Below are 12,937 nucleotides of genomic sequence, written 5' to 3'. Positions count from 1 at the left end.
TGTTGCCTAAATCCTAATAAAATCTTGGCTTTGTCTGGGTGGTTCACTGTGTTGTTTCCTGCAATGGAATGGCTTTGGGAACCATTAGGTAGTGAGCTACAGTCCAGAGGCTGCTTTTTTGTATTCTGAGAAGGAGATGAGTGCAGAATAGAGGAAATAAAACAGGTTGTAGATTATTTTAGGTGGGTTTTTTTTCAGTGAGAGGTGATGAAATATTTTGGAAGCTGGGCTTATAGTCTTTCCTAGGAAATACAGATGCTGTTTTAGAAGAGTGGTTTAACTTGGGATGCTGTTCAGCTGCTTGATTATTTTTATAAAGATCTCCTGTTGATCTGTGCAATATGGGAGAAAGTATATGAGACTCTCAGGAGAGAGAGAGGATGGTCCCTTGGTCCTTTCACATGCATGGACCTTTTCATTCAGTTAGGCTATGAAAAGCTTGTTAGTTGACTAATGCAGTGGGTCTCACTGAAAGCATTTCCCCTGTCCCCATGTTCCACCCAGAAGAGTTTCCCAGGATCCTTCCCAGTAATTCCTGATCCCTGGTGTGCTCAGATGAGTAGCAGCACGTGGGCTCCTGCACTTCTGCCTGTCACCCAGATAGTGTCTGCTCTTTGCTGAGACAGGAGTACAAAAGAGGAGGCTGGCCTGGTTCTTAAGAGAGTGGTTGAGCACGGAGGAATCTACAGCAAAAGGTTAAGGATGTAATAAGCCAGTGAGCTGCTGCAGCGAGGGAGCTCCCAACACACATTCAGCAAAGTGGGAAGTTTTTCTGTGGACTTCAGCCAAAAAAAGGCATGGGGCAAAGAAGTGGATGTGGTAACAGTCTGGCCATCTCCATCCTTCAAAAGCCCACTGTCCCCAACCTCCTATGTCTCAGGAGCAGCCTCGTGAGCTGGGTCACAGCGACGTCTGAGCCTGGTTGAGAACCTGAAGGGGAAAAAGACATTTCCCCAAAGGTCTTTTAGAGGAGGAATTTCAGTGTAAGTAGATCAGAAGAAAGAACAACTTTGCAATTAGATTTCATTGCATTTAGGACAGCAGGATGAATCAAAGAGGAATTCTCAGAGGAGGAGACAATGACCTTCCCAAAGGTCACAGGTCACTTACTGCCACAGGTGCATGGGACCACATGTGCAGGGGCATTTTTTATACTTTTTTTGTGATGGATGTCCTTCACTCTTCAATGAAGGGATTGAAATGAAACCCCAGGACCCTCTGGGCACTGGAAGAGTTCAGATCCAGGTTGCAGGGAGTCTTAAACACTGATTTGTAGATACTGAAATTTGTATTGGGTTGGGAATAGAACTAATCAAAATACTTAATTTTTGAATGAGGTAAACATTTTGTATTCGCACAGAAAGTTTTGATTTAAATTGAAAGTTTCCATTCTCCTTTTCTTCTGGAATGAAAATTTGAAATGAAGCATCAACAATTCTTCTATATTTTGTTAGAGAAAAATGTCTTTCATTCTATACTATTCCCCAATGCAGTTTGAAATCAATGGAAATCCCAAAAAGAGGAAGTAGGCTATTAGAAAAACACAGCATTTCTTGACTATTGAATTTTCCTAGTGGTTTTGAGCCATCATGCTTTCATCTAAAATTTGCTGCTGCATTGATTCAGTTTTTTCTTTGAAGAAGAAAATTAGAAAGTTTAGTTTAGACTGTGAATTTTCCAGGTCTTTTGGTGGCATCTGGGCCTGCTGGGTTTGTCTTTTTTTTTTTTTTTCCTAATTGTTTGATTTTTTCCTTTTGTTTTACTTGAGTGTTCTATTTTTGAGGCCAGAGAAGAGCCTTTACCTATAGGGGTGTTTAGATATCCTCACTGGGACTCTAAAGCTAAAGCAGAAATCAAAATGTTTCCTGGGATTTCTGATATAATTTACTGTAATGTGCAGAATCAGATGCTGTGTTTCTTTCCATACGTTCTACTGTAGCCATGGACTAAATTAAACAATTTCAGTGGAGAATGTCTAGTCACTGCCAGCACTTACTGTCCTGGTGCTTGGACACAGCAGTTTGCCAAAATCCACCAATATCTCCTTAGAGCAGGGATATTTCTCCTTTATGTGTTTCCTTAATTAGCATGTGTGAGTAGTAATGCAACGTGTGCTGCCTTGTGGAAAGGCAGAATGGTTCCAGTGCCTAACAAAACTGGGGAAAAAGAATCAACCCAATCAAAATTTCTGTCCAGAAAAACTCCACGAAACTTGTGGGATCACAAGTCATTGATTGTGAGTCATCCAAGCACACTGCACTCTGACCACCTCCTGGTTGATGGATCCCTACATCCTGTCACATAGGTATAGCTTCTCAATTAATGATAGTGACTTCCAAGATAACAATAAGAGGAAGGAATTGTGCCTGTGAAGCAAGAAGGTCTGCATACATCCTGTCCTGTTCCAGCTGACAGGGTTTTCTCCTCCTTAAAGACACAGTGAGATCCATATGTATCTCAGCTAAAGTCTTGTATTTATTTATGCAGACAGTAGAGAGTTGTCCATATATAGAAATCAGGAGCTTATAAGTGAAGACAATGACCCAGGTAGGTGACTCTAGCATCTGAGATAGATTAATCTGATAAAATCAACCATTTTGGTCATTGTGCAGTAAGGTGTACTCTTTTGTCCCACTAATGAAACTCATCACCTCTGAAAGATTTTCATTTCTGTGAAAGCACTTTGGTTCTTAAGCTTACTTTTTTTTCTAAGGAATCTGTTTTAAGTGACAAAAAGCACAGAAGTTCACAACTGGACATCCTCATTATAAGCAATGGTTGAGGTCTTTTAATCCTTTTTTGGGAGGGGAGGGGGGAAATACAGGGTATTTGAAATGGAAATACTTTGATGGAATGTGCAATTTCAGAGACATTTCCATCTGTCAGTGTTTTCAGTCAGCTGAATTTATTCTTAAAACCAGAGGGGGAAAAGACTTTCTAATAGCAATTATGTATGTTCAAGAGCTTGAACTCTCCTTTGAACTTTCATTAATTTGAAGGATGATAGAATTATAGAATGGTTTGAGTTGGAAAGGACCTTTAGATCATCTGGCTTCCAACACCCCTGCCGTGGGAAAGGAAACCTCACATTACACCATGTGGCCCGAGGCTCTGTCCAGTCTGGCCTTAAATACTGCCAGAGATGAGGCATTTACCACTTATTTGGACAACCTGTTCCAGTGCCTCACCATCCTCTACTTGGCTGTAGCTGTCAAGCTCTACTTAGCTCAGCTGTAAGTCTACTTGACTTACCTGCTGGGAATGTGGCAAACCTGAACAGCCAGTCATATTAAGTCAGTTTATCACATATTTCACTTGGCTGATGAGCATCAGTAACTCTGATGTTGCCATTTTCTCTGTGTTTATCCCAAATGAGGAAGACAAATAATATGTGATCAGGGTGAATATGGCCTATCTTTTTTTTCTCCTTATTCTGTACAGCTTCTAACATTATGCCTGGTGGTATGAGTTTGGAATGCTTGTCAGTGCTGCCATTAGCAGCATGACTGGCATTTCCATGTGCTGTTTTGATACCTTCCCTTCACCAGGGGTGTCCTGGTTGCAGAGTGAGCAAGTGCTGCATGGTAGTTAGTTGCCAGCTGGGGTTAAACCATGACAAGGAGCAAAAAGGCATAAAGTGGGGTGTTTTGTTTTAGAAGATTTGGGGTTTATTTTGTTCTGTCTGTTGTTTTATAAATACATACAGCTATTCCTGTACTTCTGCAGTGGAGGAGGTGAGATAAAATCTAAATTGCAGATGCGGCAAAAGGGAGTGAGGTTTGCATAGGTGTGTGTAGGGGTCAGCATTAAAGAGGAGGGTATTGGTGCTTCCTTGGTATTTCACATCAAACTGACTTCTTCCAGAGGAAAAAACAGGCACCTGTGGACTCTTGTCTGGAAGTTTTGCTTTCCACACAAATAAGCTCTCCCTTCATTTTAATGAGTTTCACTTGTCCTTGGTTTTGCTTTGCTAGGGCAGCGGCAAGTAAACATTTAAAATTAAAGACGTACCCCAAAATACTTGGATAAATCCGTGAAGATGTATTGCAAGCCACAACAAGTTGTCTCTGCAAATCCGTGCAGTGGCTCTGGGTGATTGCAGAACAAATCTACCTGGTGGGAAATGGGATCCTTAGTACCTATGTTGAGCATCCCCTCTACAATCTCTGATCTGCTCTGCCAAGGGATCTTCCAATGGGAACATACAGCCTTGGTTTTGGAGTCAGAAGTGTAACACTGCAAATGCTGGCCATTCAGATTTGACTAAAGCAAATGACTTTGGGATGCTGCAAAGAGCTACACACTGAAGGATCAGGCCTTGGTGCCCACATTGCAACTCTGTAATTTGCAGGTGGACTTGTGGGAGCTTAAATTTCCATCATTGTTGCACTGGAATCACCTGCTTTGAAACCAGTTGAATTTGAAGGTATCTTATATATGACCCTTGCAACATATTGTGCCCTCTTGCAGCTGGAGGATTTTTAGTATAGAGGTCTGTTCACAAGAGGTCTGGTAGCAAGCGGACTCTCACACTTCAGCTGTGGCAGGGAAAGGAAGATAATTTAAGACTCTGGATACCAATTCCTTGATACTTTGCTTTCCTAGGAAGTCTGTCAATTAGATTTAGAAATCCAGAGCATATTGTTTATCAATTTATTGAGGCGCCTGACATCATCTGAGCTCATTCTGTCTCCTACTTCTCCTCATTATCATTCATTTTTTCACTGTATTTTGGACTGAAATACCTTTTGAGAAGTATTTCAGTTCCTCTGTAAATTCACTTATGGTCTCAGCAGAGTCTGCAACATCAAGATTGATCAGCTTATGATCTGCAGGGGTCACATGAAGCAGTGTATTCATTTGAACTGCAGTAGACAATCTGAATGGAGGCCAGAGACACTGTGTACTACTCCTGTCTCCACTGCTGATGTGTTGCAGGACCTTAGACAAGGTATTTGAGAGCCTTTACATGGGTGGATATTTGCCTGTGTCTGCGGTTAGTCCGTGTGAATTTATGCTTATAGCGTGCAGCAGGAAGCAGAGGGCTTTAATCCCTTAAATGTAGATACATGTAACTATCATGGAAGAATGGCTGATAGAGCTGGAGAGATACTGCTTGAAAACAGAGCTCAATAAAATCATTATTGTATACAAGAAGTATGCTTTAAAGGAAACTCATAATTTCCTGTCCTAAACAGGATTACACAAAGCTGGAATTTCACCTTTTTGCTTATTATCAGGGATGGATGTACCTCAGAATTTGAAATTCGGAAGACCTGTACACAGAGTTCACATTAATACTACTCTGGGTTGGCCAATATCTTAATTTACTTGTGGACAGTTGAAGCCATCATTGGCAGAAATATTTGGGCCCACCACTGGAATGATTAAGATGCCAGTTCAGGCATCAGATCCCTGTCCCTTCCAGGTCAGTGATCTTGTGGCTAGAGTCTCTTTCCTCTTCATTACAGGCTTGAACAGAAAAGTGGTCATCAGAAGGTCACTGGTCCCCCCTTCCATGCAGGTTTTCTGAGGGTTTCTTTAATGTTTTCTTTTAGTGCAGTATGCATCACAATGCCTTGTGCCATCACTGCAGTACCCCCATATGAATACTGGAAGGAAAATTGTAGAATCATAGAATTGTTAGGGTTGGAAAGGACCTTAAGATCATAAAATTCCAACCCCCCTGACATGGGCAGGGACACCTCACACTAAACCATATCACCCAAGGCTTCATCCAACATGGTCTTGAACACTGCCAGGGATGGAGCATTGACAACCTCCCTGGGCAACCCATTCCAGTACCTCACCACCCTAACAGTAAAGAATTTCTTCCTTATATCCAATCTAAACTTCCCTTCTTGAAGTTTTAACCCATTACCCCTTGTCCTATCACTACAGTCCCTAATGAAGAGTCCCTCCCCAGCATCCCTATAGCTGCCCTTCAGATACTGGAAGGCTGCTATGAGGTCTCCACGCAGCCTTCTCTTCTCCAGGCTGAACAGCCCCAACTTTCTCAGCCTGTCTTCATACAGGAGGTGCTCCAGTCCCCTGATCATCCTCGTGGCCCTCCTCTGGACTTGTTCCAGCATTTCCATGTCCTTTTTATGCTGAGGACACCAGAACTGCACACAATGCTCCAAGTGAGGTCTCACAAGAGCAGAGTAGAGGGGCAGGATCACCTCCTTGGACCTGCTGGTCATGCTCCTTTTGAGCAGCCCAGGATACGGTTGACTCTCTGGACTGCGAGTGCACACTGGAGCTGGCTCATGTTCAGTTTCTCACCAACCAACACCCCTAAGTCCTTCTCCACAGGGCTGCTCTGAATCTTTTCTCTGCCCAACCTGTAGCTGTGCCTGGGATTGCTCTGACCCGGGTGTAGGACCTTGCACTTGTCATGGTTAAACTTCATGAGGTTGGCATCAGCCCACCTCACAAGCATGTCAAGGTCCCTCTGGATGGCATTCCTTCCCTCCAGCGTATCAACCGAACCACACAGCTTGGTGTCACTGGCATACTTGCTGAGGGCACACTCAAACCCACTGTCCATGTCACCAACATTGAACAAGACCGGTCCCAACAGTGATCCCTGTGGGACACCACTTGTTACTGGTGTCCAGCTGGACATTGAGCCATTGACCACAACTCTTTGTGTGTAGCCATCCACCGAGTGGTTCACCTATCAAACTGATGTTTCTCCAATTTAGAGACAAGGATGTTGTGTGGGACAGTGTCAAACACTTTACACAAGTCCAGGTAGGTGACATCAACTGCTCCATCCCTGTCCATCATCTTTGTAGCCCCATCATAGGCCACCAAATTGGTCAGGCAGGATTTCCCTTTAGTGAAGCCACGCTGGCTGTCACCAAGCACCTTGTTTTTCATGTGCCTTAGTATGCCTTCCAGGAGAATCTGCTCCAAGGTTTTGCCAGGCTTGGAGATGAGACTGACTGGTCTGTAGTTCAAATAAAATAATATAATCCTATTTCTGGGAAAAAGCACTGAATTTAGCAATGGTTTCTGTATAGGCTAGAAGAAAAGGAGATGGGAAGAGCCAGCAAGCTAGCCACTGGCAGGCAAGGCCATCAACAAAGGATTTTTGAAGGAGGAATGCAAGACATGTATGTCTAAATATTTGTTCTCTGTGTACTCTGTGCCCTGAAGAGCATGTGTTTTTCTGACTCCTTTTTCCAGAGCTCTAATAACTAGACCATCTGCTTGCTTCTCCAAATCAGAGCAAAGCCTATGAAAACCCACCTTGAAAAACAATTAGAAATTATCAGCTGTTTGTTTTAACATTTAATAACTGTAATTAGCAAACTTAATGACATGTTTGATTATTGCATCCCATGTCTGTGAGCTCAGTGGGAGGCAGGAGATGGTACCTATTGATTAGAGCAACTGAGACTCTTTACATCCTTTCATTTTTTTAATTTTCTTTCAAAACAATATGCTGGATAGTTCTCTAAAGACACTGCATGTAAAATTGATGTTGAGATCATAGCTGACTTGGGGCTAAATTTGCCTCCTTGGGTGAATTTCTAGCAACTAGAGGCAGAGTTTCTATAATGTTTTCAGTTGCTAACTTTTATCACTATGAAGCTCTAACACAGTGGACTAACAGAAAACTTCATTTCTGTTCTTGGGTCTTCAAGTGACTTTCTGTGGGATCTGGGCTGAATTTCTTCCCCTCTCTGTACCTCACTATTCTCCTCAGTAAAAAAGGAGATAATAATAAAGAGGGGGAATGGCTCCCTATACAACCAATGCCAAAGGATTTTCTTCTTTTCTAGTGTTTTTTTCTACCTGTCTGAAGTCTACATTAGAAGAGATGAAAGTCCAAATATAGGCATATTAGGTGTCTAAAATTCAGTGGTGATATTATCTCATTTGGTCTGCCTGAAAAGCTGAGATTTGTGGTTAGAAAGTGCAGTGGAAAAGCTACATACTATTAGTATTTAGTTACTGAACGCTGTAAGTCTTATGGTGAATTAAACATACCGTGATTTGTTCTGGAAGAAATTTGATGTTACTCCATATAGGCTCTTCATAAAACTATAAATTATGCAGGCGTTCATAAAAAATAGGGATTGCTCAATAATTTGGATTGGATTGAATTGAATAATTTGGAAATAAGTGAAGGATTTTAATTTGTATGATGCACTTGTAATAATAATTTCACCCTATTGCTCACAGTATAGAGCAATACTTTAATCACAAATGAGAAACAGTTGTTTCTAACCCTCATATTTCTTGAGATTTGCCCTATGTATCCTTGTTCTTTCGTGCCATAGGACTAGAAGGAGTTGGTCCAGGCATTTATTTATCATTCCATCATCCAGAAACCTCCAACTGGGTCATCCTGTAACCTTCCTCCTTAAAAGAGAATTAACCCATTTTCTCCAGTCTGTCCCAGTAACTTCTGACTCTGCACTACAGCCTCATTTATTTTGCTTCCCTGTGGGCATTTTAGATGAATTGTTGAGGGATAATTTTTATCCTGAAGCAGAGACAGGACAGGAATGTTCTGGACCCTGTTTCCTTTCCTGTACCTGAAATCCTTGTGCTATTGTTAGTAATAGGGTCAAGAAATTTCTGATTTAACTTTTTCAGCCTACCAGAATTTAGTTTGTTTGCGGGGTGTGTGTGTGGTGCATTTTGGTAGTGGTGGTGATTTGGGTTTTTTTTGAAGGGTGGTGAGAGGGGGTCCAGAGCTCACTGAGGAACTGTAGGTGGGAAAGGGGTCCCTGGCCAGAAACAGTTTTTGGTTTACTGAGCTGAGGCAAATGGGCCGCATGAGAGTGATCAGGGCTGTGTGAAACTCATGACCCTTCCCAGGGGTTTCATATACTGGCAGAGGATTTTAACTCTGGGCTTGGCTGTCTCCTGTTCTCATCTCTTAGTGCTTTTCCACCTTGTAGAGATATTTAAATAGTTGGGAATGGAGGAGGAGAGGAAGCCCGACTGAATATTGGGTAGCATGTTCTTTTGGGGTGCAATTCAAGTTCAGGTCTCTGCTTCAGTGAATATCTGTAAGGTTTTGAAAGCCTTGGTTACATCGTGATATGATGGGAGATTTTTCAAAACCTTGAAAAGCTTCCTGTGTTGAAAAAATATTTCCCTCCAGCTTCAGTTGCTACGTCGGTTTGCCATTCTATAGGCTGGCTTGCTTTTCTGTTGGACTCATCATGCATGATATAATGGTTTTGGTATTGTTATGGTGCGTGAAATAAGCTCAACAAAGGGTGAATGTGCTTAAAATGAGGACTTTTTTTTATAGGTCTGAAAATAAAAATTAGCCTATTTCCTTGTAAATTGAATCCTTGTTAAATTACCCTCCCCCATTCTCGTGCTTTGTGGTAGAGGAATGGATAAGCAAAGGTGACACCGAATTCCCATGGATATTCTCACCTTCAAGGTGTGAAGGCAAATCCAAACATCAGGCACAGAGATCTGGGGGGAGATTAGGCAGGACAGGTTTTCTACTCCATATGTACCCCTGACTGTATGAGGGCTCAGAATAAAGATGACATCTCTTGTTTGCCTCTCTGTTTTTACCCCTGGACAAAACAGACATGACTTGGCTCCATTGAAGAGTTGCATAGTGTTGACCTTAAGGTATACAGCATCTATTGAAAACTATGGGAATTTCACTGTTGATGTACTGTAATGCAGTTTAACACTGGCAGCTCTATCCATATAGATGAAGTTTATGTAATTGACTTTGACTTGTACAGTCTCCAGTGCTGTAGAAAGCCCTATAGAAGCATAGAATAGTTAAGAGTTGGAAAGGACCTTAAGATCATCCAGTTCCAACCCCCCTGCCATGGGCAGGGACACCTCACACTAAACCATATCACCCAAGGCTCTCTGCAGCCTGCCTTGAACACTGTCAGGGATGGAGCATTGACAACCTCCCTGGGCAACCCATTCCAGTGCCTCACCACCCTTACAGTAAAGAAATTCTTCCTTATATCCAATATAAACTTCCCTTCTTGAAGTTTTCACCCATTACCCCTTGTCCTATCACTACAGTCCCTAATGAAGAGTCCCTCCCCAGCATCCCTATAGCTGCCCTTCAGATACTGGAAGGCTGCTATGAGGTCTCCACGCAGTCTTCTTTTCTCCAGGCTGAACAGCCCCAACTTTCTCAGCCTGTCTCCATATGGGAGGTGCTCCAGTCCCCTGATCATCCTCGTGGCCCTCCTCTGGACTTGTTCCAACATTTCCATGTCCTTTTTATGTTGAGAACACCAGAACTGCACACAATACTCCAGGTGAGGTCTCACAAGAGCAGAGTAGAGGGGCAGGATCACCTCCTTGGACCTTGCAAAGCTAAATGTGTGAGACCACACTCCTTTTGATGCAGCCCAGGATACGGTTGGCTTTCTGGGCTGTGAGCACACACTGAAGCTGGCTCATGTTCATTTTCTCATCAACCAACACCCCCAAGTCCTTCTCCAGAGGGCTGCTCTGAATCTCTTCTCTGCCCAACCTGTAGCTGTGCCTGGATGTAGACAGAATGTAGAAAAAACAAATACATATGGTAATAACTTTGCTACTTTTAGCTGCTTCTGTGTAACTCTGGTCCTGTGGAGACACAGATGGTTTGTGCTAGAAGGTGAGCTTCTATCAGTCATGGCATCAACTGAATGGACAGTTTCAGAGTAAAATGGACAAGATTTACTTTGTCAGATGGGAGCTGAATCTACAAGTGTTGTCTTTGTTCTGCAAGCAGGGCCAGCTGGGAAACCTGTACTTTGGGGTACACGCATGTATCTCTTCACTTTGGTTTCTGGCTTGTCCACCTGCAGGAACTCCAGCCATATGAAGCAGTTCCTTGATTCCTGATCTAAATTCAGCCTAGAGCAATTCTTTGTCCTGTGGCAGTCCAGGATACTTGTGCTCTCACACTGATCCTGCTCTTACAGCAGAGCCTCTTAGGACTCTTCCTACTGAGTTAGGTTTTTGCTTTTTAGGACCCATACAGAAGTCATGGCCCCACAGAGAATGGGCGTCCTGTGTTCTGCTTGATAAAATGCAGTATGGATCAGTACTGGAGATATGTATGACCCTGTGTAGCTTTTTCTTCTTGTTGGCCAGGTTAATTAGTTCAGAGCACACTGTTTTCCATTCTAGGAAGTGGTATTTCTGTTAAATGGATTATGCTTTCCATTGAAAAACACAAATTCATCTGCATTTTTACAGCTAATTTGCAGGGACTGGGCAGTTCTGTGCTAGCTTTTTGAACTGTAGTTTTGCTATGACTTTTTTCCTAGATAACAATACAAACGTGAATCTAACAACGCACAGTTCCTGAAAAAATCCTGTGCTAGTATGAGAAGAAAGAGGTAAATGTTAAGTGAGGCACTGGATTCCCATTTCAAGCTTATTAAACTTTATTCACAGCCGAGAATAATATAAGGTGCTGTAGAATAGATTGTATTCATGCCTGTATTTGTGATTGTATAATTGAGGATAGAGTACTTTGTTTATGGTTGAGCCTTTTGCTGTAAAAGATGAAGTGCCAGACCCTGGAAGTTTAAAAGAAGCAAATTTTTAGACAGGAAAGCTACAGGGAAAAAAAAACCAACAAACCCAAACAAACCAAAAACCTTTCTAATTGCCAGCAACCCTCTAAATAGAAAGCACAGGAGGCATGAACTCCTAATCAAATATTCAATTCCTAATGAATTGCCAGATAGATTAGAACATCTTACTGCATCAACATTACTGGGATGTATGACTGCTAACTGGCAGGACATCGTAAATTATCTGTCAATGAACGATGCAATACGCTGAGTAACAGTGAAAATACTTTCACTTTCTTGGTGTTGACTAGTTTCAAACTATCCCCACAGTAGGATTTCATTAACATTGCGTGCTTGGATTGGCAGTTGTACTAGATTTGATGGGATTAGACAAAAGTCAGAAGAAATGCTACTAGCAATTCTCCTTGTTTGTTGTTGGGGCTTTTTTGTTTGTTATGGTTCTTAATCTTTTCATTTCCCCCCCTTCAGAGCTCCAGCAAATGCAAGCATGTCTTCCTCAATGAGGCAAGCCTGAAAGTTACAGAGAGTGCAAGGGCTCTTGAATGTGCTGTAATTTATGTTAATCAATTCAGTGCACATAGTTTTTCTGACATGTGCTTCCCGCCTGATTTTCTAACAATCCTCTATTTTCCACAGGTGGCCGTGATAAACGAGGTGGTCCTGTCTTGACCTTCCCAGCCCGCAGCAATCACGACAGAATAAGGCAGGAAGACCTTCGGAAACTTGTGACTTATTTGGCCAGCGTGCCAAGGTAAAGCTAGAAAGAAAACACTTCAAAGCTTAGGGTGGACGGGTGGGTGGGGAACTTGTTCTTGGCAGTTGCTGATTTCCAAGTATTAACATTTAGTACCTTCAGTTCTTGTGACGGAGGAACAAAAGTGTTCCCTTCCTCCTCCTGTGTATGCTCTCATGCAGCAAGGCAGGAGCCCCAGAGCGGAGGCAGTGTGAGCAAACCCAGGCTTCAGGCTCATGACAGCAAGGAGGAGCAGCTCTCGTTCCCCATGTGGCTCTTCTAAAGGAGTGGAAAGGGAGGAGAGTACTTAGAGGCCTGCAGTTAAATATAGCTGGAGCTATATTTAAGCTGAAGGAATATTAAGCTGGAGAAAGCCTGCTATGTGCTGTTGCCTTTTAATGCCTTGTAGGAGGTTCGGGAGAGCTGGAGTAGGGGACTGTAGTGGCTGGCAAGGAGAGCTTGCCCCATGTGAAGAGGAGGATCTTCCTGCTCCAGCACTTCCCAGAGCTCTCTCAGGGCTCAGGAAGGAACATGGGTGGATTAAGGGGGAAGCTTTCAAAGAAAAGCATTTCAAATTTTTCTGCACGTAAACCAACACCTTTTCCTGCAGCATTATTCCCCATGTCCCTTCTCCCCATCCCTTTCCCAGGGG

The 12,937-nt window shown here is 42.7% G+C and overlaps 1 protein-coding gene across 1 annotated transcript in view; it reads left to right on the top strand.

Moving 5' to 3' along the window:
- The window catches only part of KALRN (kalirin RhoGEF kinase), a 513,548-nt gene that overhangs the window by 167,348 nt on the left and 333,263 nt on the right, over nucleotides 1-12,937 (top strand). The window contains exon 3 of the mRNA XM_031053208.2: nucleotides 12,189-12,303. Coding sequence (XP_030909068.2) covers nucleotides 12,189-12,303 — 115 coding nt within the window. The remainder of the gene's footprint in view (nucleotides 1-12,188; nucleotides 12,304-12,937) is intronic.

Source organism: Melopsittacus undulatus, chromosome 4 (assembly GCF_012275295.1).
Source record: "Melopsittacus undulatus isolate bMelUnd1 chromosome 4, bMelUnd1.mat.Z, whole genome shotgun sequence".
NCBI lineage: Eukaryota > Metazoa > Chordata > Aves > Psittaciformes > Psittaculidae > Melopsittacus > Melopsittacus undulatus.
Note: the sequence above shows the minus strand (reverse complement) of the source record. Positions and strands in the feature narration are given on the sequence as shown.